The following is a 26,252-nucleotide window of genomic DNA, read 5'->3' as shown; positions in this document are numbered from 1 at the left end:
CCTAGGCGGAACGAGGAAGTGTACAAATATACGGTAGGATGCTGCCCAATCTTTGCACGTGGGTGGCAGGTGACTTACTGCTTATTGTTTTACATAATCTATAGATCAGTATTTCGTTTAACTTGCGCTGTTCAGACACACCAGCTTGAAAGACACGGCCTTTTTCTGTCTCATCCTTCAGAACTGCCTACATGCCTCCCATCTCCTGCTTGACTTTGCCATGCTCTTCAAAGACAAACTTACTAGAGCGACGGCTTGAATCATCACGAGCTTCACATTGATGCCGAAAGCAAGGTCAAAGAAGTAGTATTAAGTACATCTATGCACGTACACTGGTAAGACGGTGGTAAACACACATGGCACCTGTGCTATGCAGCGTGTGTTTAGAAAGGGGGAAATGCGGCCAGTTGATTCGCTCGCTCCAATCCTGAAGACGAGTCCATCAAGAACGGAGATGGATATGCAATTAGAAACCGAAGGGGTTGTTGGGAGCTAGATATTCCAGTTAGCAAAATCCTGCAGGAACCCTGTAGATGAGAATGTGTATACTGACTTGCTTGTGAGAGATTGGCCCGCCGGCCTGTAGCCTGCGGCATCAACTTCTTTGCGTCGCCTGTAACTCCGAAGCGAACCGGCGGAGGAGGACCTGTCTTCTGAGGTTGCAAAGGCTGCACCGGTGCTTGAAGTCCGGCGCTGCCCATATTGTTGAATCCTCCCATGCCAGTTTGCTGCGGTTGGAAGCCAGGCATGCCGGTTCTTTGCGGCTCCATGGCAGGGGGCAAGAATGAGTTGATGCTTCCGGTGGGTTGCGCATTGAAGCCCTGGAGCTGTCCGAACTGACCAGGAAAGCCGGTAGGTTGCGCCTGCATTGGGGAGAACTGGCTTTGCCTTTGAGGATCCGCGAAAGGGCTTTGAGAAGGCGCGCCTGTCATCATTGGCTGCTGCATCGACTGCATAAACTGTCCACTAGTCTGCTGCATGCCAGGGTTGAAGCCCATCACCCCCGGGACTGGTTGCTGCTGAGGCACGGGATAGGCATTCATCTGCTGCTGTGGCATTTGTGGTTGTTGCTGCTGCTGCTGTTGCATGGTATACTGCTGCTGCAAACGTGCTTGATTCAGGTCATTCATGCTCTGCCCTGGCGGTGCCACCTGAGTCTGGAAAGTTTGGTGGGAAACGCCAGTCATTTGAGGCATCAGAGGCGGTGGCGCGAAGGCGCTCTGCTGAGCAGTCTGAGGTGCTGACAATGGTCTCGACGGCGGTGGCAGCATCAGCGAGCCAGTGGTCGCCATAGACGGAGGCGGGGCTGGCCTTTGCCGCTGTGTAGCTTGCTGGGATGTCGGCAAGCCTGTAGAACTCGGCCTGATGGTATCAAAGAATGACGGCGTAGCTCCAGTGGGTTGAGGCGCCTGCACCGGTGCCGGTGGTTGAACAACGACCGGGCTTGGCGCCGGCGGCTGGGCTGTCCGTTGCGGCTCCAGAGGCTTCGACAGCAGTGACAATTCCTGCATGGAGCCAGTGAGAGCAGGCACTTGAGGGGGCGGTGTTTGTTGTTCCGGTGGTTGAGTTGAAGCCGGAGTAGGAGCTGCGGCAGGGCGAGGAGGCTCTTGGGGTTGCTTTGCGGGCTTCACATCCCATGCATCATCATCAAAACCACTAATCGTCTTGGCCGTCGCTGTTGAAGCAGAGGCAGGCGACTTGGAGTCGGTGTCTTCGCTCGGGCTGGACCCCTTTGCAGTGAATGCCTTGGGGTCCACGACATCACTCGTTTGCACTGCGGGTGCCGGTCTGCCTTTTCTGGTGTTGTTCCGGAGAGCCCCGCCAGGACCAGAGAAGAGACCTCCAGAAGCCCCGTCGCCTTCTCCATTTGCCTTGTCAGCGCCGTTCTTCACTCGGCCAAACTTCTGGTCCAGTGTACGCATAACTTTTAGTATATCTCCTTCGCGAAGACCCAGATTACGAAGCACCGAGGCGTCAACGTCTGGAAGTACACTTTCATCCATCGAGTCCTTGGCGAAGGCCTGTGCATATCGCTCGCACAAGCCTACGGCAACATCGCAAGTGAGGAAGAACTGGAACCAATCGTACTCGGGCTTCTGCGATTGTCCAACTGAGGCGCCGATTCCGGCAGGCGGCGAGTTTCTGGCTTGTGAGGCCCTGGCTTTCTTGACATTCGACAATGGCTTGTCTTCGTCCAGTGAAATGCCCGTAGCACGTTCGACGTATTCGAGGTCCTCCACTGACATTTTTGCCACAGGAACTGCAATCTTGACGCCATTCATCTTATGCAGATTAATCTTGCCGTCCTTGAGTCCGAGGAACTGTGCGTCGACGCTGAAAGACTTCGATCGGTCCGTCCACGTCCGCACTTTGGCGGGATCCGGCTCTGTAACAATAGTGTTAGTACAGAGTGTACACCAGAACCTAAGGCTGAGGGTCATTGCTTACTAGATTTGCCGGATCGGCCTTGACTGCCGCCTTCGCCACGTCCGTTTTCGCGTTTGCTCCGCTGCCCATAGTTATTACCATTTTCTCTTGCCATAAGACTGCTGCCTCGCTTTGGTAGAGGCATTCCTGGCCCTACCTGCTGTGAGCTGTCCCTCTGAGCCGCTTTGACAGCCTCCTTTGTCAACCTGATCTCTTCCAAGCGGTTCTGTTCGACGGTTGACTTCGCCGCGTTCAATCCGGTGTTGCTGGCGGGTGGGGCGATGGAGCCTGTGACCTCGATATAACTACTCGGGACGACGCCCTCCTTGCCGTTTTTAACACGCCGAACCTGCCACCATTCTTCGCTCTTGGTATCGTCGATTATGATGACATCGTCACCAACGGCAACAGTGACCTCGTCGTCGCCTTGAGCCATAAAATCGTAAAGCACTTGACCTTTCTTCTGTGCCTTTCCTGAGCCGGCAAGAATAACCTCTCGGAGTCCCTCTGCTCTGACGGCACCGGCTAGTTCGCCTAGAGCGCCCACAATCTCTTCAGCTGTATCTTTGGCTCCAGCATGGAAATCTACGCTTTTGCTCGGCCTGACAAGTTCCAAGAACACGTGCTTACCCTCGCGAGAGTAATGGGTCATCTTCTCCGCTGTCCACTCTTGTGAGGGACCATCCTGGGCACGCTCCGGGGCAATCAATATGTTCCCAGTTGCTAGATTGATACCTAGAGTGGTGGGCATCTTTTTCCGCTTGCCCATCACGGATACCATCTCGTTGATATTGTACATGTGGAATCCACCAGGCGCACGATAAGGTGGTTCTTCGACTTCGGGTTCCTGGTCATACAGACGGGTGTCAATCGATCTTTGAGATTGAATACGTGCGGGTGCCGGTGCGACCTGTGAAATTGGACGGGCGGGCAGAGCCGGGCTTCTAACCGGCTCCTCATCCGATGGCTCTGATGCTGGGGACTGCGGTGACATTGGGGGAGTAGCAGCGCGCGGTGGAGGGACGGAACGACCCGCCATTACACCTGCCAGAGCCGCCGCGGGATTGTTATCGTTAGAGTTGGTTGGTGTGTAGGCAGACTCCGGCCTCTCCGAGTAGCTTTCCGTGACAGCAGAAGCAGAACTTGTGCGTGACGGTAACGTTGGAGGCGGCGAAGGTTGAGCCGCAGTATCCTCTGCTTCGCCAACTTCAATGTAATTGGCAGGTACGAAGCCATAATCGTCATCTAGACCGACCAGAATCCAGTCAGGGTCCGATGTGTCGTAGACGTCGAGGACAGCATCTTCGGGGAAGGAAAGCTCCTCGTCTGTTTGCCTAGTATATTCAAACAGAGCGCGCGCCTTTGCGACAGGTTGTGCCTGAGATGAAGTTAGTATACACATCGCTACGCTGAATGAAGCCTCGGTGGGAGCGGCCTCAGGTGCGCCTACTTCTTCTACATAATTATTCGGAACGAGACCTTCGGGTTCTTCTTCGTCGTCGGCACTAGCCTTCTTCTTTGCTTTCCACCAATCATCCTCGGCGTTCTTCTCAAGCACGTAGAGAATATCCCCATCGTTGATGGCAAGCTCGCCTTCGGCTTGGGGAAGGTAGTCATAGACGGCCTTATAGACTCCTAAGAATCCCATGTTGGCGGGGCTTCGTGGGCTTCTGTGTGCCGGAATATTCGCGAGTAGGGTAAATGATCGCGCAGGCGTTTATGTGCGGGGAAATCCGCGTATCATGAGATGGAAGGATCGCAGTTCGAGTGGGTGGTTGAGGGTGTCGTACTTCTAGCTGAAGGGCAGTATGGGGAGAAGCCGCTGCTGGCTGCCGGCGTCCCCGCGGATGGGCAACGGTTCAAAACTCGCAATGATTGGGAGATCAGGCGTTGAAAGGCTCCTAAAGACACAATGGGCCGAGGTCAACTTCAGAGCCGCCAAACAGCTAGACAGCCAAACGTTCAAGAGGGCCGGGTCAGTGAAGATATATCGAGCATTGGGGAACGGATAGGCAATGCCGTACGATGACATCTGCCATAGACTACCTAGACAACGTCGCGGAGCAGAGGAGGATAGGCAAGTACAGAGAGCGTGGACGGGACTAAATACAGCGCGAAACAATTGCCATGAAAGATATTCTTAATAAACTCACAAGTCATCAGGCAACGGTTTAGTATGCACTCTGCAAGTATGTCGGGTATCGCGATCGCATCAGTTCGTGGGTTCGTGGGTACGGATGATGAATGAAGGCGAGTTGAGCTTGACTGGCGGTAACTGCGGCTGCAGGGATTTGGCAGCTGGTGCAGTACCACAGGAATTGATTGTTGATTTAATGTGATAGGCAAGATGGTGGTTGAAGGAATAAGGTACCTTGACCGAGCAAAGGCGTATCGGTGGAAGGTAGAAGGTGGAATGGGAGATGGAGACGTGATTATCGTGGCGGGTGCTCAGGTAGTTGCGGTTATCCGTTAGACACTATTATTGCCATATGCGATGATGGTGGAGGTGTCGTGGCTGTGATACATGGGCACTAGGAACCGGAGGAGCTGGGCTTGGAACCGGTACGCTGAGTGAGACTGGCCCGGTGTGGAGCATGACAATGGTAACCTACCTAGGTACGCTCTGGGTGCTGAGCTGGACTACGAGCAGCGCCATGGGGAGGGTGGAAGATGAAGATACCTTGAGGTACTTTGTACCTAATCAGGGTGGCAGGCAAAGTTGGGTGGGGGGCTCCGTTATCCGTCACTGCCGCCGTCATTGTTAGAAACCTGGCAGGTACCTGGCTGTTCACCCATACCAGAAGACTCGAAAATACGGGTAGATGCATATACACACATACACATGCGTCATCCGTCAGGTTGGCGCGCATGTTCCTCAGCATAGGTACTCTATCCATGTTGTTTCGCAGAAGAATGTCAATGGACCTTCCTCATTGCATGTTTTTCCTCATTGTGATACAATTCGACGCAATGATAACCTTTCCATGACAATATTTACATCCCGCAACGCCCTTCCTCAAATTGGAATGTGCCATGCCTGGTGTTGCGCCTCGAGGCACCCTAAGCTCAGTGAACCTCCTCTGCGGCCCGAATGGCTCTCCCCCGTGCTTCGCTGCCCGATATGGGACACTGCCACAGAGAGCGGTTCATAATGTGGACATCTGTCCCATGGCCTTGTCGGAGACGGGTAGTTCTGGCTCATGAGGTTAAGATCACTGCGGGCTGAAGGTCGAATCACTCCGCAACATGGCAGTTCACCTTGTTTGAACAAGCGATCAAATCACTCACTATCGCACACATGAATGGTTTCGTGAATATCCGCAGAAATGTCTTATATCCAGGTATCTTAATGCATTAGCCAATGCTTCCCCTTAACCTTATCTCCGATCTGCAATCCGCCATGTCGGACTCAGATTGTTTTCCCCATCTCTTTCACCACGTCAGCGCAGCCAGTCACCTCACTGGCTGCTCCCTGTTCTACCCCGGCTGAAAACACCAGGAAACAATTTAGGATCTCGTCCCGAGGTGTGGCCGTCAGTTGACCACGACGCTTCTCCAGAAGGTGCGAGACTGGCAGGGGAGGCAACTACATCATCTTCAAGGACCGCTGCGCTGTTGGGTCCTCCCACCGCTGTCTGCGTGCCACCTCCGTTACCCGCAGCACTGTCAACACCCGCGCTGGCCGGCCCGCGTTGCACTGCTGGGTGGTGTCCACCGATGATGCTTTGGGCCACACTCTGCTGGTCAGCTGTGACGGCCGAGTCAGAGGTTTCATTGGCACCGTAGTTGATGTACTTGTGAAGCCTACTACCCGTTAGCATGCTCCTGGATCTTGGTCGGAGTTCCGCCACCGTGATGCTTACATGTCATGCTCCTCTCTCAGGGTCTGGTATCTGAATTCTTCCCTGCGATCAGGCACATTGGTTTTTACCATGGCGTTACCTGCCTTGCCCGGAAGCTTGAAGTTGGGTCCAAGCCACTGCTCCTTAATCGCACTTTCGAAGCCGCTCTGCTTGACTGAATTCTTTGCGAGTTCACACATGTCCACAGGGCTTAGCTTGTAGATCTGGGCTGCCACGGCGTACTCCTCCATGAGAGGCTCCTTTGTAAAAGCGAATTGAAGTGGATCGTCCGTCGACAACGAGACATTGAGACCCCGGCGGAAGTACTGGTAAAACGGGTTCCTCTCATAAGCAAGGAATAAAGCGTTGTTACTCAGCGGCGACATGGCGATGCCAATCTGTTCAAGGTAGAAAATGTACTGCAGAAGCGGAACCTTGCGTAGCAGGAGACCATGACTGATGCTGTGGCAACAAAGGAGAGCCACAGCCAGATGCTCGCTGTCACCAGCCTCACCACAGTGTGGTCGCAGCACGAACGTGTTGAAACCCCGACGTTGGCGCAGTGCGTTGAGCGATGACATGTTGGAGAACAGGTAATAAAGCCAGTAACTGTAGGGAGGGTTTTGCTTCGAGTCCCAAACCTTAGGCACGGGAAACTTCTTGAACAGGCGCCGCTCAATTTTGCTCTCGTCGTCGACACTGTCGAACCCAATCACCCTCTGCAGGAAGACATGCAGCTTCGGGTGGCTCGAGGGATCTCTTGAGACTTCGAACAGGGGCTCGAAGACATTTTTGACCACCTGTTCGAAAGTGTCCATGAGCCCGCTGGCCTTGTACACATCGTACAAACGAGGAATCTGAATGAGCCATCGTACGTTGTGGGAGAAAAGCTTGTTGTCAACAACCCAGGCCGCAAGCTTATCCCATTCGTCAAGGGACTTTCCGTAAATGGAGATGCGCCATTCAACCATCTGGTACTTGCTCGATTCAAGATCAGCAATGACCTCCTTGGTGATTTCTGCCAAATAGCGGCCATTGATGAAGTTGTCTGTCTTGAGGAAGATTGTACGAAGCCGGGATTCGCCAATTGGGTTGTACTTGAGATTGAACTTGTCAAATCTGTGGAACGAATCCGTGTGCGCCTTTCGATAGGTATTAGTCATTAGGTCCAGAACGTATCAAGAAAAAAAAGGCTCCAGGACAAAAACTTACATGCATATCTAGAGTGTCAATGGAAAGGTCGTATGCGGTGAGGTTGATACTCTGGAACACCTCCGCTAGAGTTAGGTGCCTGTCGTCGCGGAAAAGCACAACCTCGTCCGGGCACTTCTTCATCTTGCTCTTGATGAAACGCAGGAGATGTTTTTGGTTCATGCAAGCAGAGTGGTGAACGTGGGTGTCAACCTTGCGCACATTGTAAAAGTCTCTGTGGGGGACTTTTTTGCTGTCCGCAGTCTCCTGGTACTCGTTGAGGAGGGCGTAAAGATTGAATTTGCCTTCGAGATACTGGAGTCGACGGAATGCGAAACTCTTGCTTGGTCCGTCTGAGGAAATGCTCAGAATTTGATCCAGGTCCATGTAAAACTCTCGGATAGTAGGAACCCGAATAACCGGATTTCCTCTCGCCTCGGCCTCTGCGTCATCGAATACTTGATAGACACCACTATCGTCAAGCTTAAACGTCATCTTGTCGGCGGAGGGGACTGGGAGCAGGTCCTGCATATCGAAGTCTTCTCCAATGTCTTGGCCAGGCTTCCGCTTCTTCGATGTGGGCTTAGCTTCGGAATCCTGTGCCCGACGGCCTGTGTGGTCACTTGCCGCTGTGGCAGATGATGGCAAGACCATGCTGCCATTCAAGCTATTGGCGTTGCTAGTGGTATGCTCGACAGAAACCGCAGCTCTTGCGTGCTCGGCTCCCCAAGCTGGCTGGGGAGGAGGTGGGTATATCGACCAAGTAGGATCATCCCTAGGATTGTCATCAGGCCTTTGGAGAGAAAGTCCGATGTACCTCTCTCGTAGATCCATGATGCTCTGGATATTCTTCGAGATAGCACTGAGCTCGGCCGTAATGTGCGGATCGGTATCTGAAAAGGCAGCAACACCAAGGGCAGCAGGCTGGTTCGTAATGCCAATACTTGGGCCAGGCTCGTGGCCCAGGCCCAGATTGCTGAACTCACTATTCAAAAGCCTGGGGTCGACTTCGTGGAAAGGCTGGTTCCGCGGAGGCGAGAAATGCTCTGCACTGGCAGCCTGCTGCTGCTGCTGCGTCGGTTCCGGCAGCATCATTTCTTCGTGTGCCGCAGCTTTGCCTCTCACTTGGCCCTGTCCTTTACCTAGGGGAGATGAGTCCATCGGATGGTCGAGATTCCGAGTGCCGGCAGAAACGTCACGATGCTCAGAGCCGACAATGACTGGGCTTCCGTGGGGTGTCGCATGGCCTTGAGACCACACACCACTACCCGTCTTCAGCTGACCAACCTGGCTACGTTGGTAAAACAATTTGGCGTCAGTCTGGCTCATCTGGCGGTCCGCAACAGGGTCGTAGAAGGCGGTCCTTGTGGGGAGGTCCCGAGGAAGCATGCCGTCTTGCAGACTCGCTCCATCGTGTTCCTGGCCATGGGGCGACAAAGGGTTTGCATCTGACGCGGGTGCATCACCGGGAGTTTGCCCCCCTGACCCCTCGGAGCTATTGTCGCCTCGAGAGTCCAGCGCACCCAATTCGCCGTCAGAGTCGGTGTCACCATCGTGGAGCGAGAACGTGGGGCCTCTTTTGGGGGAGGTTGAGGCGGACGTCGGGTCTTTTGGATTCAACAAGGCTTGTGTCTGATTACGGCAAATTGTCAGCACATTACGAAGCACGAAGCTATACGCTATAGGATGGGAGAAGAACTTGGCCTTCTATGAGGAATGAGGGGTAGCTTACCAGCGTGAATTGAAACTACCATATCCGTTTGGGGGAAGAGGCTTCAAAGAGTACATACCAGCCATATTGAGAAGCGTGTTGAACCCTACCGTGGAGTTCTGTAGAGCCCTTCCCCCAAGAAAAGAAAAAAAGAAAACAAAGATCCAGCAATTCCCCAGAGACAACGGCAGAATTATGATGCAGGAGCTATCGCAGTATCGGGTAATCGCATGCACTAGCACTCCAAAGTGGGATAAGAACCAGAGGACAATGGATACCTAAGCGGGTGGTGGAGGGGTAGCGGTTGGCTCCGACCTCCGACTCGTGACCGCGGCGGGGTCCTAAGCTGCCACTGACCGCGACCACGGTGATAGGCTATCATATACCTACCTAAGGTAGGGCACCTACCCGTTATGCCTATGTCTCTGGCCCCTCAGGTAAGATATTATGGAACCAGTCTTGTCTTTGACTTACGGGCATCTACCCTGCCTGTCTAGGTCGTTACCATTCAATAGTCTATAACCAAGTCATGAAGCTCGCCGGATGAGTCAAAGATTGTAGTCATAATGTCGGTGGGCCACTTTCGAGAGGTACAAACATCAACTATGCTGGTTCCCCAATCAGACGCCTGCTGTTGAACACAACCATAGGTATGGATGTCTGGAAGTCTCTTGGAAGGGTTTTCTATCTCTGAATCGGATGTGTAAGTCTGTCCAGTGACTGTCTAAACTTTCTAGCTCTATTTCGCACCCACATTCTTTTGCACCCTAGAGGTCTTAGCTCTGGAATCCAATGAGTATAGGCCTCCAGCTCCAAACACGATCATTGCCCCGACTAGAGTCCCCACAGCCAAGCGATTCCCGAAAAGCCATATGCTCAAAAGTAGACTGACCAGCTTGCGAATGTTCAAGACAATGGTGACAGTCAATGCTGAGGATACGGCAGCGAGCAAGTTTACACCCCGGATACATGCGTACTGGGTAACGACGTTTGTTACCAAATAGGCAAGTTGGCTCGGAACTTGAAGTTTGAAGAGGCTATCTCCAACGTCTCCTTTGAGGCCAAGGCCGGGAAGATGCGCCATGGGGAGCGATAGAGGCGGACTGTTTGCTAGTTTCCGAAATTGGCGGATCAGTGATGGCGCCAACGGCAAGAAGAGCGGTAGTGACAAAAGGTGTGAGTAGAAGAGATTCTCTCGCCAATGGGGGCCGTATTGTTTATACGTCTCTTCTGTGTAGAGACCCATGATGGCGGAGAGGACCTGTGCCACGAACAGCACAACGAGGCCGGTCCCAAAAGCGGGCTTGCCACTCCCCTCGATTGCCTTTGAAGAGGTCTGGACAGCAATTAGAACGAGAGAGCCCGTCAGGATTTGGGCAACGCTTGCGTACCTTTGACTGCGAGTCCGACCACGCTGCGGTGATGACACCGAATGTCAGGAGAACGACAGCCACGATCTGTATGCGAGAGTACTTTTTCCCATAAAGAGACCCGGCAACCATGGTTGTAATACTTCCACCGGACCGAAGAATGATATGCACAGGAACGGAGATGTCATAGCTGAAGGCATGGTTGTTCAACACATTGATGCTGAAGAACAGCACAATATTGATAATCCAGCGGCGTAGAGGGACCTTGTTCTGCTGCAAGAAGAGCGGTGGTCTCGATCGATCGAATTGGGAAAAGTATCCGGTGACAGCGACAAAGAGGAATTGGACAAACGTCAGGAGGGTTCCTGCACACGAACTTGTCAGGAGGGGCTATAGAGCGCGGGGTCCATGGTGACATACCACTTGCAGGTTCGACCCTGGAGGGAAAGGGCACGATTAGCAAGTGCAAACATTCAGAAGTTTGACGGCAAAGCCGGAGTATGGGAGCAGTGCTTACTTGATGATAGCTTCCAAGGCATACACCTTTAAACAGTGAGGTCAGCATGTCTGTAGCTCTGATACGGTCGGTTGAGCATAGGTTCACCAACATTGGAGCAGCAGCCGCCAAAAATCAGGCCAAGCATAACACCAACGGTGATCCATTGGGAAAAGAGACCGGCGGCTATGCGACCGGCAGTCTGCAGGGACTTTTCGCTAGAAGCATGTCCATTCATGGCCGAACCTTTGGCGGCTTGATCGACCGTCTTCTCGTCATCGTAACCCCGAGCAGGAGAATCCATCTTCTCCAAGGGAGGCGATGAGATGCCTTTCGGCTGTCCGCGTCGTCGAGTAGTCGCCGGAGAGGACATTGAGGCTGCTCGAAGCCTGCGTGCGAATAGTTGAAAGGATTGGACTAGACTTTTGGGGGGGGGTTCAAAGTATAATTGCAAAGGTGCGGCGCGCAGCGTGCAGCGTGTCCGAGACACTGGGACGCCGGTACAGCTGGGACGGGAACCAGGTACGAGGTACGGAGTAACTTAGTAAGGTACCTTCCTTTACCTTAAGGTTTAGAGGACAGATCAGGGCGAGGGCGGCCAATGACAGTGGCGCAATTGGGATCTGAGCTGCCCAGGCTGTGTCGGGACTCCGCTCCGCCCCAAACTTCCATCAAAGACCACGTCTGTGTCTCTCAGTCTCTCCAGTCGTTTTATGGTTCCATGGAGACTTTCACGATGGGGGTCGGGTGCTTGGGAAACCGGGCTACCTACTTTATGGCACTTGTCCCTGACAGACCTTAGGAGCCTCTACTCGAATTCACTTTGGAGTTGATACATGCTGCCTTGCATTGGATCCAGCTGAAGCTCCCACCCAGGCTTTCCGCTCATGCTCTCAAAGTTGGAGGCTTCACTTACTACCTCAAGCGGTAAGGTAGTCTTGGGTTATGATCAAAGTTGTACAATGAAGTCAATGAGCCAGCGGTTGCAGGTTGGGGCGGCTACCTCAAGCAACATGCCCCGCTCCACTTGCTCTTGCCGTGCTACTTACTACGCTTGCTACCATAACTCCGTCACGACTATTTATCCGTACCTTCCGTTACCTGGGTCAGGTATCTAAAGATGGCCTCAGCGTGCCTGCGTGAGGATCCATACTTTGCTCGATTCCCTCGTCCTAGCTAGGTAGGCTTGGGACCTGACAGGAACTTCGACATCTCTTGAGAACCAATCTAGGTACCTCAAGCCACCCAACCCACCCAACTTCACTTACCTGCATAGATAAGTGCGAGTTCTTAGGTAGTAGGTAGTTGATACAGATCTATTTCGGGGAATAAAGTTAAGAAATCGAAATCTTGCGCAACGGGACAAACCACAGCCGTGGGACCAATTTTGAATGACAGCATCTGGGCATCAGGTCGCTGCATGATTGTCGAATCGCATGCAGGAAGCACCGTCCTCTCATGTTCAAATCGCAGCAGTAGCCTTTAGGGAACCCTCAGAAAGGTATGTGAAATATCCGTTACCTTGGATAATTAGGTATAAGGGTATGTCAATAACCTCCGCAGTGCCCACCTGCGACACTCGGATACTGCATCTCGTGTACTTGGGCTTACCATCATACGTCACCATATGCTCAAAACAGGCGAGAATCTCGTTGCCTCCAATTCTACTATAGAAATCAGAGAGGCATTGATAACCGTGACGACGTGACACGATGGTCGGGTCCATCTATTCCTAGTGCTTCTTCCATATCTTCCACGTGTTCCTTCACCACTGTCCTCTCCTCAAGCACTTTTCGATGGTCCCGAGTACCCAGCAAACTCTTTCCTACTGGTCGAGTTGGCCTCTTGATTCGAAAGTCTGGCAAAGACGGCGATTGTATCAAGAGGCCACAGCTGCGACGTAGACCCGAGACATCTTCTCCTGTCAACCAAATCCTCCAGGTTATAGGAGGCGATAGCCTCGATCCACATCGTCCAACTGTGTTGCTGTGCTTCGTCCGAGCATGAGTGTCCTCACTCGTCATAGTGCTCAAGGGCTTCGGTTGATATCCATCCTTATAGTGCAGAGAAGACAAATAGCTATGAAAGAAGTCAGCCCACTCAACACCCAAATTCCAGGGATGGAAAGAGAATCATCATGCCGACAAGGACTTACGTTGTTCGTTGCCGCAATCGCGATGCTATCCTCAAATGGATGCCAGCTCATATGGAGGATCTTCTTGTTGAAGTCGATCTGGTCGGCATCGGTTTCCTTGCGCATCCTTTGGCCCTGGCCACCGGCTCCAGCAGCAGGACTACCAGCACGGGAACCTCCCTTCTTGCCACCATTGGTTGCGGTTGGGCTCGTAGACGAATTGATGGGTGTCGGTACGCCAACCTTCTTAGCCTTGAAGGCAGACTTGTCGGCCTGCAGCACCACTTCAACTTCCTTGTCGGGGTCTGAAGGATAAATCATGAAATTGTTGTTGTAGCTGCCAGTCATGACGTTCTTGGCATCCCCTGAGAAGACAACCTCAAACTTGTCAAAGATGCTGTCGTTCTCATACGTATCGCATAACCGAGGACGCAGATGCTCGTGAATGGGAATCGTCTTGACGGGCTGTCGCTCCATGTTGATATCCCAAATCTTCACCGTCAGGTAATCGCGAGAGAGAATGTAACGACCATCATAGGAGAATCGAACGTCTGAGATGGAGGAAATGATTTCGGAGAAAAACGACCTCGAGGACGGATCTTCCTCTTGCTCAAAGACTACATCGATGACAAAATGTTAGCGTCGAGCAGATCGCAAAGAGTTCGGACGGAGAAGCGCAGTACGTACGCTTTGCGTGGCTATCACAGAGAGCACTCTGGCGCATGTCGGCAAGCTTGATGGTGCCCTTGGAGCTTGCGTACATGAACCAATTGCAGCTTAGAGGGTGAAACTCGGCAGCGGTGATAACCTCAGTCAGCTCCTCCATGTTTGCAGGCTTGATGTCGACAATGTTGAAGCTCTGATCCTGGATATTCAGGTTCCAGAGGTTGATGCGGAGGTCGTCCGAGCTGATAAATGTCTCGCCATCGCTGTTGACGGATATGCTGTTGATGTGATAGGCGTGGGCATTTGCATACGTTCGGCGAGGTACGGCGGCAACGACGGTGTCATGATGGGTTAGGCGGGGCATGATGAGGTCTTCAGAGTTCTTGAAGCGATGCGCAGGTGACTGCTTCGGAGCACCCCCACCGCCAGCGAGGTTTGCGGGAGTCAAGTCATCGGATAGATTGTTCTCGGCAACGACCTTAAGCGACTTTTCGAATACCTTCCATAGCTTGATCGTCTTGTCGTTTGTTGAGAGCAGATAGTGTGATGCATTCTGTCGACGACACCACTTGATCTTATTGATCTTTTCCTCAATTTCCAGCGACTTCAGGTAGTCAAACTCGGGTTCGTGGGACTGGAATTCGGTATGGAACTTGTACTCGCATGTTTTTTTCTGTTCAAGAATATTAGCATAAGGTCAAGAATGAAGAGTACGCCTTCCACTTGGATGCCAGGTTTGGCTCACCGTTTCGTTCCGTTCGAACAATACGACCCGGCCGCCTTTGTCTCCCGTCGCGAGATAGTTACCCGTGTGATCGAACTCGACCGTTGAGATGATATCAGCTGAGAGAAAGGGTTAGATCTATAGACGATAGAGTCGACAGAACCTGCCATAGTAGCGGCGGTAATGGTCGCCAGACAAGGAATTGCGGGCTGCAGCTTACCTTCGGTGATGTCCTCCACATCGCCCTTGTCTCCAAAGCACCTATTGCGTAGCGTAAGCACTTATCCCAGCAAGGGCGAGGGCGGGGCAGTCGAGATGAGGATAATGGAAAGGAAGACATGGAGCCAAGGAGCAAGAGCACGTACTGGGTGAACTTCCACGTGGGGGAGTTCGTGTCGCTGTCCACCATGTTTGCAGACCAGTTCTGTACGAGCTAAGGAATGGACTTGTAGATGTTGATATGGACGAGCGGAAGAGGCGAGGTGGCGGGGTATGTCGAAGACGAACGAAGGGGCGAGCTTTAGTGGTGCGGAAAGAGAGAGAGAGAGAGGTTGTCTCTCGGCGCTGGGAGAATATGGACAGGGCTGAGATGGGCCACACGACAGTCGAGCTGGACGGCGCGAAGAGCGTGGGTTGGTGCTGAGGTGAGAGTAACTGCGATGGTGTGCGCAGAAGAGGGACCTAAAAACACGCAGGCAAAGTGGAGGAGTGCGAGAGGCAATTGCGGACGAAGAGCAGGCGAGTGGTTTCTATGTCGTTGGGATGAGGCAGAGATAGATCGGGCGGGTCGTAGTTGACGAGGGGTTGAAAAGGGAGGCCCGTAGCTCGAAGGCTCTGCGGTAAGGAAGGGTAGGTGCGTGGTGTTTGGCGTATGCGGCAGCGGGAGTGGAAATGCTTCAGGGATTTGCACAAAGGCGTATTGCTTCGGATGCTGGGACGGTTGAATATTCTGATGACGGCGAAGACCAAAAGTCGGTTGGTCGAGGGCTTGCACGTTGTTCGTATGGAGGGGGGGTATCGCGGCGCAGATTGCGGGTAGGCGAGAGCAGGGTGCAGACTGCGCAAGGTTGAGGTTGGGGTGAGAAGGTAAGGTCAGGTAGGTAAGGTAGGTAGGTGGGAGTGGTGGAGTGATGGTGGACGGGATAGAAAGAGGTGACGCTAAGGTAAGGTAGAGAGAGAGGGATGTTGCGTGGGCTTGATTTGCTTCCAGGTCTTCCAGATTCGCTAAGGTACGGATAGGTATCCAATCCGTACTGTATTCCATACACCCCGGGCTGACTGATCGATGGCACTGGTAGCAGGATAAGGTAGGTGGGCGCCGTAAGGTACCGGTGCTGCCCTCCCGTCCACTGCGACCTACCCAGGTACCTACCTTAGGTAAGGTGCCTTGGGTAAAGTGAGGTACCTACATTGGTTGTTGTCGTACCCAACCTAACGAGCTCCGATTTGTGGCTGCCATAAGAGCGGGCGGGATGAGGGTCAACATAGGAATCCAGCGGGAATCACGATTGGATATCGAAGTACCTACGCGCCACGGAGTACTCCCTACCTACCCAAGGTCGACCTGGAATTCAGTAGACAGTTGTTGACGGGACCGGGGAGGGGCAGAGTACCTACCTTACCTTACTTAGTCTGAGGTGGGTGGCACGATTGGGTTGGAGGCATACCTAGGTTCGCCCAGTACGGAGTAGGGTAAGTAAAGTAAGTAAGTACGGATACCTACTTATCCGTAATGTGCCGCTATCGATGTATGTCCCATGTACGGAGCGATAGCTAGGTAGAGTAGCTTACATAAATAATCTTGACAAAAGCGTAAGTATCACTCAACATTCACGGGCAAGTCCCTCAAATGACACAGAGAGAGGCACAGAAATGATTCAGTAGGTCGTGAATCAAAAAGTCGACAACAGCAGGGTTCGAACCTGCGCATCCGAAGATAATAGATATAGAACAATAAATAATTCAAGTCTATCGCCTTGGACCACTCGGCCATGTTGCCTTGCCCCGATGAGGCGTTGAGGGGTTCAAGACGCCCCTCTTGACTGTGATTCTGATTCCCCGCCCTGCGCTTCCCCCACTTGCGTCCCACGACTACGTAAGTGGAATGGTGAATATCTACCTAGTAGAAGCTTGAAGCTGCCAGCTGCGTTGGGGCACAGTACTCCGTTCGCAACTCAAAAACGGGGCTCACATGTGCAGCCAAAGAGCCCGGCCGAATGGAGATTGCCGAAGAGACGTCAACTGCTTCCGGGTCAATTCGCACGCTTGGTGCCCATTACCTTACTGTTGGTAGGTACCCTAGGTACCGTTTATCACCTGGAACGTAAAGAGTACACCTAATCACGGTACTTCGTACCTACCTTACCTAGGTTACCTTACCTTATCCGTTCTACAAGCTCAAGGTACCTACCTACCTTAGCTACGGCCCATGGCCGGCACATCAACGACACCAGAAGCCCACGGCAGGCATGAACCTCGGTCTCTGTGTAACACACGAATACATACCAGACATTTAGATCCCCCTCATCTCGCACTTGCAATATCATGTCACCAACCTCTTGTCTCGCTGAGCCCAAGTTGCCATTCTGAACCCCCAAGCGCCCACTACACACCTCTTCTTCACTCCTATCAGCATGGTCGAGCAAAATAGTCGCGATGCCGTCTCCAGTCCTTCAGACAAGGGCAAGGGCAAAGAAGCTTCCACCGTCCCTCCCTCCGATGTCCAAACGGCGCCTGATGATGGCACAGCTCTACATCAGCAAGGTGACCGAAATACACCGCCCAACTCCTCATTTGCATCCCGCCTCACGGCATCTGCGGCCAGCCTTTCTCGCAGCGCTCTGACAGCTTCCTCTGCCACCGAAACCATCCGTAACGGAACGACGGGAGCGAAAGTTTCACCCGGAACTTCCTCCTACTCTGCCCAGGGCTCCGGAAGCCACCGAGATACTGCTACGTATCGCAGTCCAAGCAGCGCGAATCCCGGCACCGCCACGGGCTTTGGTTCGGCAACAGGTCTATCCACCGCTGGTGGACAGCAGTATGAAGACTTCATGGATGCTCAAGCTCAAGCGGTTCTCGATGACCCCTCTCAGCCTCAGAGATCAGCCGAGGTTCAGGAAAGCAACTCTGGGATCGTCCTTGTCAGCGAACACACTCAACACACGCCTCTCTCATCAGGCATCAAGTCCGATTTCCAGATACAAGAGGCCAACGACGGCCTAGGCGTTGTTGATCTACTAAACTCTCTCGAGTTGGATGGGTTTGACGTGAATGATGACGACCTGCAGACGCATATATCCCCAGAAGAAGAATTGTCGCTAAAAAGAGCCCTTTTCGACGATGCCCATGGAAGAACTGCCTCCAACTGGACCTCCCTCCTCGACTTCCAGCCCCATTTTCTGAATGGAGACGATCCCAGCGAATTATTGCAGCATTTTGGCGTAGCAGATGTGCAACAAGCCAGAGCCATGTGGATGGAAAGCTGGAACGATGTGCTTACGAGCTACACGGACGAAGTTTGGGGTGACCTCGGGTCCCTCGCCCGACAAGCGCACCAAGAAATTGAAGGGGCGCGCGGAGATGGGACAGAAGCTACGACAGGCCCCGACGAGATGCAGGCACTTCAACGGCTCAGACAGATTCTGGCCCATGTTCGAGGCCGTTAATCGCGACGAGGGTGCTGTGCTGCGTGCAAAGCTTGCTCTGTGCGTCAAGACCAGGGCCCGAGGGACTGAGGTCGGGGTTGCTCTGCCAACTGTCCTCCGCCCAATGACATCATGCGATTGCAACCCTCATTGGCGTCTTCCTACCCCCTCACCCTGCGAAGCTCAGATGCCCAGCCACCTCACCCACCCTGGCGGTCCTTTTGGCCTGGGTAGTCCGAGGGAATTTGCATGCATGCAACCCACCTCACCAAACCAACGAGGGCGGGGTTGGACAGCTCACCTTACTTCCTCACAGTAGTTCGAGTGCAGGGACGAGAAATTGGGCGAAAGCCTTGGCTGTGGCTGGTACCCAGCAGATTGACAGCGGGCAGGCTTTGACACTCGTGTAATCCTCCTGTTGGAGCAGCTTAAGAGCGACATACAAGTACTACTGTATTAGCTCTCCGGTCCATCTATCCTCCACTCTTCCCACAACCACACCGAATTCGTAGCCAGCTTGTGAGACAACTGCCCGATGCCATCCGGGACGGATAACTGACTATTCACTCCTGGATCGAGGAGACACCCGGCTTATCTATCACAAAAGGCAGCAACAGACACTCCTCCACTTCCGCACGGCTAGGGCGAGGAAACAGGAAGGCTACGTCAACTACGATCCGGGCCTGGCCCATTATAATCCACGAAATTATGAGGTTATCACGATGGACAACGCGACTGGCAATACTGGGGACCACAGAAATGGTTTTCGCCCTGAGCCCAACTCCGACTTCAACTGACACCAAGGCTATGGTTCCCACCGCCGCCTACGTGCTAGGCGGTGCGCCGTTGCAATTATTTAGACGTCAAGATTGCCCGGCTGGCACATCCAAATGTTCGGATTCACTAGGCGCGACATTTGATGGAATATGTTGCGCCACGGGACAAGTGTGCGAACTGGACGATAATAACCGGCCAGCTTGCTGTCCCTCTGGGTATGACTGAACCTCCGGCATTACTTCGTTACGAGACAAAGCCCGGCTAATTTGGAGTCGCACATTTTAGAGCTGTTTGTACCGGCACGGCTCCGACGACAGTACCGACTGCTACGGCAGTTTCATACGTCCCCAATGCCTACTTTCCATTCCCATACATAGCGACATCGCTCGATCGCGGCGAGTGTTCATCGGCCCTCAGCCAATGTTCCCGAAATTACCAAAGTTGCGTCACTCAATTAGACGGCAATGCGGGCTTCGGCGTTACTGTGATTGTTCCTGGCGGGGGTGGAACCACCGTCGCCGCAACCCGGCCGGACGTTGGAACATCGGCAACACCTATATGTTCCAGTCTTAGCTCCCAAGCATGCTACGGCTTGAACAATGACCAGTGTGCTCAATCAACCACGGTGAATGGCGTCGTCATCAACGCCGCAGCACGTCCGACAGCGGCATGTGTGGCCAAACTCGCGGCGGGCTTAGGGATCGCCGTGTTCGGTGCCATGCGATGAAGGGCAAATCAGACGATTATCAGTGCAAGCAGTTGGATCAACGTGGGAACAAAGTTGTTCACGTAGAGAAACGACTCGTGGAGTTCCGATTGTGTTGCGTTGTTTGTTTTCTTGCTCATTATCCGCTTAGATGAGATGGACAGGGAATACCCCGATTCTTTGCAGTACATCACTTGACTATTGAATGCGGCGCCCCGACATCTTGATTAATGTTCGTCTCTATCATCTTGTACACGTAGTCCAACAAAACGCCGGGTGCTTCGCACCGCGGTGTGGGCCCAAGCCTCGAGCACATCGCTGAGGATCTCAATCATGCGACTGAAAAAGAAAAGACTAATGAAGGAGATTCCGGCAATCACGGCAAAACAGACCCAGTACATCTTGGGGGTGTAGTGTTCCACCAGATCGGGTATCTCTACAGAGAAATAGCTGGTCATGAATGTTATGGGGAGAAAGAAGACGCTCAGCTTGGCTAGTACGGTAGCGCTCCTGCTCAGGCGTGCAGTCGCCTGCGAGTCCCTTTGGGCCGTGAGGTTGAAATACTGTTTAGCAGCATCGTCAGCAAACATTCAATACACTCGGCTCGAGCATGTTTCCCGGAAACCTACCGTGTTCGAGAGTGCGTTTTGCTCGTCTAGATACTCTTGGATTGTGTTGAGCATCAACAGTTGCAGTCTGTCTCCAAGGCGCTCGAAGCGACTTCTTGCTGACGACGATATATTTACCTCGCCGAACATATTTCCAGATAACTCTAGGCGTCCGCATTGACCCTCGTGACAGGCATCTAGGGACCGAGGCGACCAACAGATACGCTTGATGAGGCTTTTATAACCCTCAAACAAGTGTTGGAGTTGGCTGAGCTCCTTTCTCAGAGTATGTAGTGATTCAATAATCTCCCCTGTCTTAATCTTGGTTCTTCGACTCTTGCTTGAAAGTCAGTTCTCTGCTCCCGGTACGGCATCAGTGACCTACCGGCTTCAAGATTTGATCGCTCTGCAACGCAACTTGGTATCAGCAGGTATCCATCTTCGATTACAAGTCATGGTCGTCAAGACTCGGTCCTCGTGACTTACCAGTCGACCCAGCTCTTGCTTGGAAGTTCTTAAAACTGGCAGGGCCGATGAATAATCCTCGAAAAGATAATAGAAAAGATTACTCGAGCCCTCGCAGGCAGTGTTGCTGCCGAGTCCTTGGCGAGGCATCGCCTGCCTGACCGGCTTCAGCGAGAGAAGCCTTCGTTCGAAATCTTCTACGCCGTGCTTGGATAGTTGGCACAAAACGCTGGTGGTGTTGGATCTCGTATTGACGAGTTCTGCCATGGACCATTCTTCGTCTTCGGGGTATTCTGACGATGGCGTCTCGTGGAAAGATACCACGACGGCTATGTCGGTGATGAGCACGGCACGACGATTCGTACGATCATGTCGCAAACTTACAGTCGGAGCTGAGGGCAAGCCATGACCAGTGTCTGGGCGGTAACAGACTTGGACTATGTTCGGTGGCTTTAGAATGTGGCCGGGTGTGCAACCAGTTAGCACCGATGCAGAGGACTGGTCGATAATCAGCTATCTTCTGGCAGTACTTCTGGAATCGGGGTGTCCGAGAACTCACAGTCCTTCCCCTGGTCAATGGAGGTGTAATTGACCGTCTCCTTCACGAGTTGGTAGATCTGAAGCTCCTCCAACACTTGCGCCTGCGTCTGTCCTGGTGGTGGAAGTCCGAGGCCGTCAGACAACGACCCCTTCTCAACATCGCTACCTTGCGGTGACACCTGCGTCGCGTTGGCCTGCTGCTTGATGAATGACAAGGCCGGAGCCGTCATGATGGCGAGAAGTCTCCTGGAGAACCCGTACTGGGCGCCGATGCGTTCCACGGCTGGTTTCTGCATGCTCGGTGACCAGATATTGATCCATCGCACCATGTCGTCTTTGCGCTTTCGGGTGGCGAGCTGGTCGAAATCATCAGAGGTCAGATTGAAGGCGATGAAGGCCTCGTGGAGGTTGAACTCGACGACAAAGTTGAGAGCCTTGTCGTTGGCAGCCTCGGCCTTGACGCGAGTGTACACGGCTTCATCATCTAGATTCTGGAACTTGTCGTCCAACGTGACAGCAGCAGCGGCGGCGGCGGCGGCGGCGGCGAATGGTATCGCCATGATCTACGACCATTGAACTTTTTGGCGGATAGCCATCAGTCAGAGCATGTGAGACTGAAAAGACTGTTTTTGATGCTAAAGTCTGCGATGATGCCTTGAGCTGCACGAATACCTCAGCCCTACATCTTATGTCCTTGCTGGCCGGTGACCCCATGCAACAGAGAGTGGGAGGGCGAACCACTCGCTCACACTGTCTCACTTGATTCGCTGCAGAGGATCCGCCAATGTTGGTTCGCGGCGGCTATATGCACATGCGTCGGCGCCTATTTGAGGTTACAACAACACTCAGCCCGTATTTATGCAGCAGGGGTATCGGAGGCTGCCCAACGTTTGTTGAAGCGATTCATCTTGAGAAAAGACATGGTTTATCAAAGATATCATGTGTGTGACATGATAACTGGAGACGTGCGGCTGCCTCTATTCGCGTTCATGTTTCTCAATGTGGTAGTACTGATCACGAGTAACATTGCCAACGTGTGACAGCAGACACCTTGGACTTCAATCGTTAAGCGATAGCATCACATCAGTCATATGGAGTCTTCTGGGAGGTCACGGATGAAACTGTTGTGCGAGTGCAAGACAATTGGGTCTGCGGTCTCTTGTTACCTTGGGTCTAACGTCTATACCGGGGTCCTTTTTCAAATGCCGTCTTGATATCAGCTACTCGAATCACCCACTTAGCAAACAATTGTCTCATTTTTTTACCGGATCTAAGACTTAACAGCAATCTTCCCCTTTCACGCATCATCTAAGCCAGTCGTCATCCGGCAACGCGCCAGGACCTCTCGTACTTTCCCCCATGCTCATAAAGCTCAACTTCTCGCAGATACTTCACTCAACCATTGCCGGCACGAGAAGACTCTCCAAAATGCCCAGAGTAGACAAAGTACCTCGCACTCTAGACTGAGGATTTCCAGGGCCATCCAAGGAGATTCGAAGAAACTGACGGGCAACGTTCTCCGCCTCCTCAAGTCGAGCCTCATCTGTAGCATCTAATCTAGCACACACCACCCCAAGGTCTTCATTTCGGGCGAGGAGCAGTACAATAGCCTCAGCTCGCTCGACCACTGCAGTATCAATCCCATTCAACGCTGCACATCTGCTCCCGAAACTTGACGTGCTCCTTCCGGGAACTAGACTGTAAAGAAAAATCACTTGGTCCTCCATCTGGTTCGCGTCGATATCAAGACGGACTTCCATGTGCACGAGCGATAGCCTTGGTCGCTCTTGAAGATAACCTCCTTCGAATATCTCATGATAATGCGTTGTGATCAGAACTTTGGGGGACTGTAAACCGAGCGTGCTGAAGTGGTCAATGAGGGCAGTCATCAAACCAGCTCCATCATCAGCTGCCGTCCCTTTGCCAAATTCGTCGATTGCCACGAGTGTTCGACGGGTAGCACGATTCAACAGGAAGGCCACCTGCCTCAAATCGGTACCAAATGTACTCTCCGCTTGCGAGACGCTTTCCCGCGTCGAGATACGTGTTAGAATTTGGTCCGTGAGGCCAATCGTCGCGCCGGTAGCGGGCACGAAGCTGCCGATATGGGCGAGGTAAACAATGAGGGCAACCTGCTTGACATATACACTTTTCCCCGAATGATTTGGCCCTGTGATAATGAGAGTGCTGATGCCAATGTTATTGTTGTCTGGCATCGATGTTGGTGTTTTTGCTTCATCGGCAGAGCCTCCGATAAGAATACAATCATTGGGGATGAATGCAGGCACCACCAGTTCCTGAAGGGGGTGACGTCCTCCGTAGATTGACACAGTGTTGTCTTCTGTCATAGTGGGACATATCCAGCCATATTTGAGTGCTCCGCTAGCAAGGGCTACAAGGCAGTCAAGTTCGCCGCAAACATCGGACACGCGACTGAGGGTAGCCTCATGTTCGAGGATCTTACAGGCTAGACCGTGCAGGATATCAACCTCGAGATCTAGAGAAATCTTAGCAAGGTAATCATTTTGTCAGTAGGACTTCGCCACGAACCAACAATCCTGCTGTAAGTGTCCCCGAAGTGGTCATCTAAGTCCATCATGAGGTTGTTCTTGAAGTATACATTGTCGTTCGCCGTGAATCTTTGCTCCCAATGGTCACCGGACAGTCCTTGACCTTCGTAGCCTGCCTGAGTGCCCTCGAGTAAAGGGACAACAGTGAGGAAGCCCAATTGCGGCCAAAACACACAGCCTGTGACGAATTTGCGAGCCCACGTCGGTAGCTCCAACGACAATGTTGTGCTGACCTCGTTTAACAGGGATTCTAGCCCTTGGTAAGTCTGCTTCAATTCATCGAGTTCAGTGTTTACGTGTAATTTCACAGCGATGCGTGAGTTTGCCTTGGTTTCCTCGAAATCGACAACCTTTCCTACCAAATCTATAATTGCCGTCAACTTGTCCACTGCGACGACCTGCACCATCTAGTTGATAGAGTCAGCTCTCGCTTCGTCAGACGAGTTGCTACCATGGCTGACCTTTTGTATGATGACAAGGCCATTGGAGTTTCGCAGCTGAAGTATGGCGTCTCTGAGACGTAGCACATGGAGCGAAAATCGAGTAAGTGTCCACTAAACACCACGCTCGATTGAAGCCCAGCCAGCCGGAGATTCTGCTGCGCCTCTTTGCAACTGAGCCAGAGTTTTCTTGATATCTGTGACCTTTCGTAGTCCTTGAGATATGCTCGAAAAGGCCTCTTCGTTCCCCGGTTGCAGGAATACCGCAATGGTTGCTTGCCTCTCGCGGATCATGTCGATGTTGACTAGTGGGCGTAAAAAGAGTTGTTTGAGCCGTGCCTTGCCTTGAGGGGTGCCAGCGAACGGGTGAAAGATGCCGAATAGAGATAGGCTTTCTTTCGAACCGGAGACTGCTTTTCCCGTGCCGGAGATCAGGTTACTCGGATGTAATTCGGATTGGAATACTTGGAGGGAGGAGAGCGTGTCGGCGTTTACAAACATGAAGTCCGCCAAAGCAAACATCCGCAGCGACACTCCGAAAGCTCTCTCTATATTTTCTGCTGCCCGTTGAGCATTCTGAAGTCGTATAGTCTCGCACAGCACGGCACCGGCACAGCCAATCTATATGTGTTAGAATTGCATTCGACAAATATGGCATTTTCTTCATCATAGCTTACTGATGCAACGCTCTCCAGATCTACAAAAGACCCGAGACGCATCGTTTTGACATCTTGGCATTCCTCTCCGGGACCCTGCAAGCTGCGACTGGAGAGGCCGAATCCTGTATTCGTCACCAGAGCATGTTCCGAGGCGGCGATCGGTAGATTCGTTAACCTCTCCAAAGCAGCCGCGTGGCTGAATTCAGTTGAACCTAGAAGTCGGAGAATGTAGTTATCCCTTTCAGATCCTATGAGAATGATTCATGAGCGCCCAAAATCACAGCCCCTATCTCAAGGAATGACTGACCTCGGTCCACATTACTTTGATATTGCTCAAAGAAGTGAAGAATCGCATCCGGTACTTTCAGGGGTAGCAAGACGGTCGTTGGTTGAATGTGCAGCATGAGCATTTCGACAAACTGCAACGGCGCAGTGCAGGACATATCCTGCAGAAGAAATAAGCTGTTTTCGTCTGTATCATAATAGGCACAACCAAGGACACCTTTCACTTGAACGGAAATGGCCATAAGAACCTCGTTCCTCCGCTCGACTTGAGCCATTCCTTCTCTGCCAAGGAGTGACGATGCCTCGTACTCGCTGCTTGACAGTGGTGGGGGCATTTGACGATTGCCGAATTCGACTTCAGCAGCAATCGAGGGCAAGAAATAGTTGTTGGACGGCAGTGTCAGTCGATTCGCGGAGTCTACGAGGTGATTTTGATATCCGGAATCTTCAATGTATTGTCCTGCAGATGGCGAAATCTCCTCAAGTGATGGTACACGGGTACGACGTGGGCTCGAGAAAATGGGCGAGGTGTGGTGCGGACCAACGACACTGGAACTACCGCGCGATCCTCGATATGCATGAGTGGAAGATCCCCTCGAACGACGAGGTGTATATGAGCTCCCTCTTGAGCTGACATCCGAGCCAGTCCATGATTCACCTCGTTGGCCTCCCCACGAGCCCCTCTGCGAGCCACCTCTCGACCGGTCTCTGGAACCTCCGTGGAGGATACTCCTGCGAGGTCGACCACGCCAAGGACTGGACATGGCGCTGCCTCGTCCCGGCATTGTTGGGCGTGCGAGTAAATGGGACGGAATGACGAGGCGTTTAGAACTAGACACGGCGAGAGAGAACAATGAGTAATATATGTCCTTGGGGGAAAGAACCGCTTGGCAATCCAGGCGTGATTTATTGTGTGAACAATCCGAAAAGGAGACGAAGAGAAGCCCAGAATGGCAGAACTTAGGTAGTGGTAGGAGGCAGGACTAACACGAGC

General features: G+C 52.6%; 9 protein-coding genes across 9 annotated transcripts; 2 read left to right on the top strand and 7 right to left on the bottom strand.

Moving 5' to 3' along the window:
* Window positions 1-466: 466 nt before the first annotated feature.
* Window positions 467-4,075, bottom strand: CCOS01_17049 (SH3 domain-containing protein; the record flags this gene model as incomplete). Its single annotated transcript, XM_060465183.1, has 4 exons — window positions 467-492; window positions 554-2,386; window positions 2,449-3,805; window positions 3,878-4,075. 4 exons carry the CDS (start codon window positions 4,073-4,075, stop codon window positions 467-469), a joined length of 3,414 nt encoding a protein of 1,137 aa, XP_060304273.1.
* Window positions 4,076-5,885: 1,810 nt separating this feature from the next.
* Window positions 5,886-9,137, bottom strand: CCOS01_17048 (AMP deaminase; the record flags this gene model as incomplete). Its single annotated transcript, XM_060465182.1, has 3 exons — window positions 5,886-6,231; window positions 6,291-7,411; window positions 7,482-9,137. Coding segments are annotated over 3 exons (3,123 nt in total), but the record flags the coding sequence as incomplete, so codon positions are not given.
* A 773-nt stretch (window positions 9,138-9,910) lies between these two features.
* Window positions 9,911-11,410, bottom strand: CCOS01_17047 (NST UDP-N-acetylglucosamine transporter; the record flags this gene model as incomplete). The annotated part of the gene is made up of 5 exons (XM_060465181.1): window positions 9,911-10,495; window positions 10,563-10,906; window positions 10,962-10,978; window positions 11,059-11,084; window positions 11,150-11,410. The coding sequence occupies 5 exons, from the start codon at window positions 11,408-11,410 to the stop codon at window positions 9,911-9,913; spliced, it is 1,233 nt and encodes a 410-aa protein (XP_060304271.1).
* Window positions 11,411-13,092: 1,682 nt separating this feature from the next.
* Window positions 13,093-14,970, bottom strand: CCOS01_17046 (protein phosphatase PP2A regulatory subunit B; the record flags this gene model as incomplete). Its single annotated transcript, XM_060465180.1, has 6 exons — window positions 13,093-13,116; window positions 13,193-13,788; window positions 13,859-14,510; window positions 14,583-14,680; window positions 14,782-14,822; window positions 14,927-14,970. The coding sequence occupies 6 exons, from the start codon at window positions 14,968-14,970 to the stop codon at window positions 13,093-13,095; spliced, it is 1,455 nt and encodes a 484-aa protein (XP_060304270.1).
* Window positions 14,971-15,081: 111 nt separating this feature from the next.
* Window positions 15,082-15,825, bottom strand: CCOS01_17045 (uncharacterized protein; the record flags this gene model as incomplete). The annotated part of the gene is made up of 1 exon (XM_060465179.1): window positions 15,082-15,825. One exon carries the CDS (start codon window positions 15,823-15,825, stop codon window positions 15,082-15,084), a length of 744 nt encoding a protein of 247 aa, XP_060304269.1.
* Window positions 15,826-17,194: 1,369 nt separating this feature from the next.
* CCOS01_17044 (uncharacterized protein) lies at window positions 17,195-18,229 on the top strand (the record flags this gene model as incomplete). Its single annotated transcript, XM_060465178.1, has 1 exon — window positions 17,195-18,229. The coding sequence occupies one exon, from the start codon at window positions 17,195-17,197 to the stop codon at window positions 18,227-18,229; it is 1,035 nt and encodes a 344-aa protein (XP_060304268.1).
* A 738-nt stretch (window positions 18,230-18,967) lies between these two features.
* Window positions 18,968-19,712, top strand: CCOS01_17043 (uncharacterized protein; the record flags this gene model as incomplete). Its single annotated transcript, XM_060465177.1, has 3 exons — window positions 18,968-19,046; window positions 19,155-19,200; window positions 19,271-19,712. 3 exons carry the CDS (start codon window positions 18,968-18,970, stop codon window positions 19,710-19,712), a joined length of 567 nt encoding a protein of 188 aa, XP_060304267.1.
* Window positions 19,713-19,918: 206 nt separating this feature from the next.
* Window positions 19,919-21,864, bottom strand: CCOS01_17042 (ADP-ribosylation factor; the record flags this gene model as incomplete). Its single annotated transcript, XM_060465176.1, has 6 exons — window positions 19,919-20,254; window positions 20,321-20,635; window positions 20,685-20,705; window positions 20,786-21,093; window positions 21,149-21,262; window positions 21,324-21,864. 6 exons carry the CDS (start codon window positions 21,862-21,864, stop codon window positions 19,919-19,921), a joined length of 1,635 nt encoding a protein of 544 aa, XP_060304266.1.
* Window positions 21,865-22,695: 831 nt separating this feature from the next.
* On the bottom strand, window positions 22,696-26,043 carry CCOS01_17041 (MutS domain V; the record flags this gene model as incomplete). The annotated part of the gene is made up of 5 exons (XM_060465175.1): window positions 22,696-23,801; window positions 23,855-24,281; window positions 24,579-24,935; window positions 24,992-25,185; window positions 25,281-26,043. The coding sequence occupies 5 exons, from the start codon at window positions 26,041-26,043 to the stop codon at window positions 22,696-22,698; spliced, it is 2,847 nt and encodes a 948-aa protein (XP_060304265.1).
* Window positions 26,044-26,252: the final 209 nt, after the last annotated feature.

Source organism: Colletotrichum costaricense, assembly GCF_030867565.1.
Source record: "Colletotrichum costaricense strain IMI 309622 chromosome Unknown Scaffold_38.1, whole genome shotgun sequence".
NCBI lineage: Eukaryota > Fungi > Ascomycota > Sordariomycetes > Glomerellales > Glomerellaceae > Colletotrichum > Colletotrichum costaricense.
Note: the sequence above shows the minus strand (reverse complement) of the source record. Positions and strands in the feature narration are given on the sequence as shown.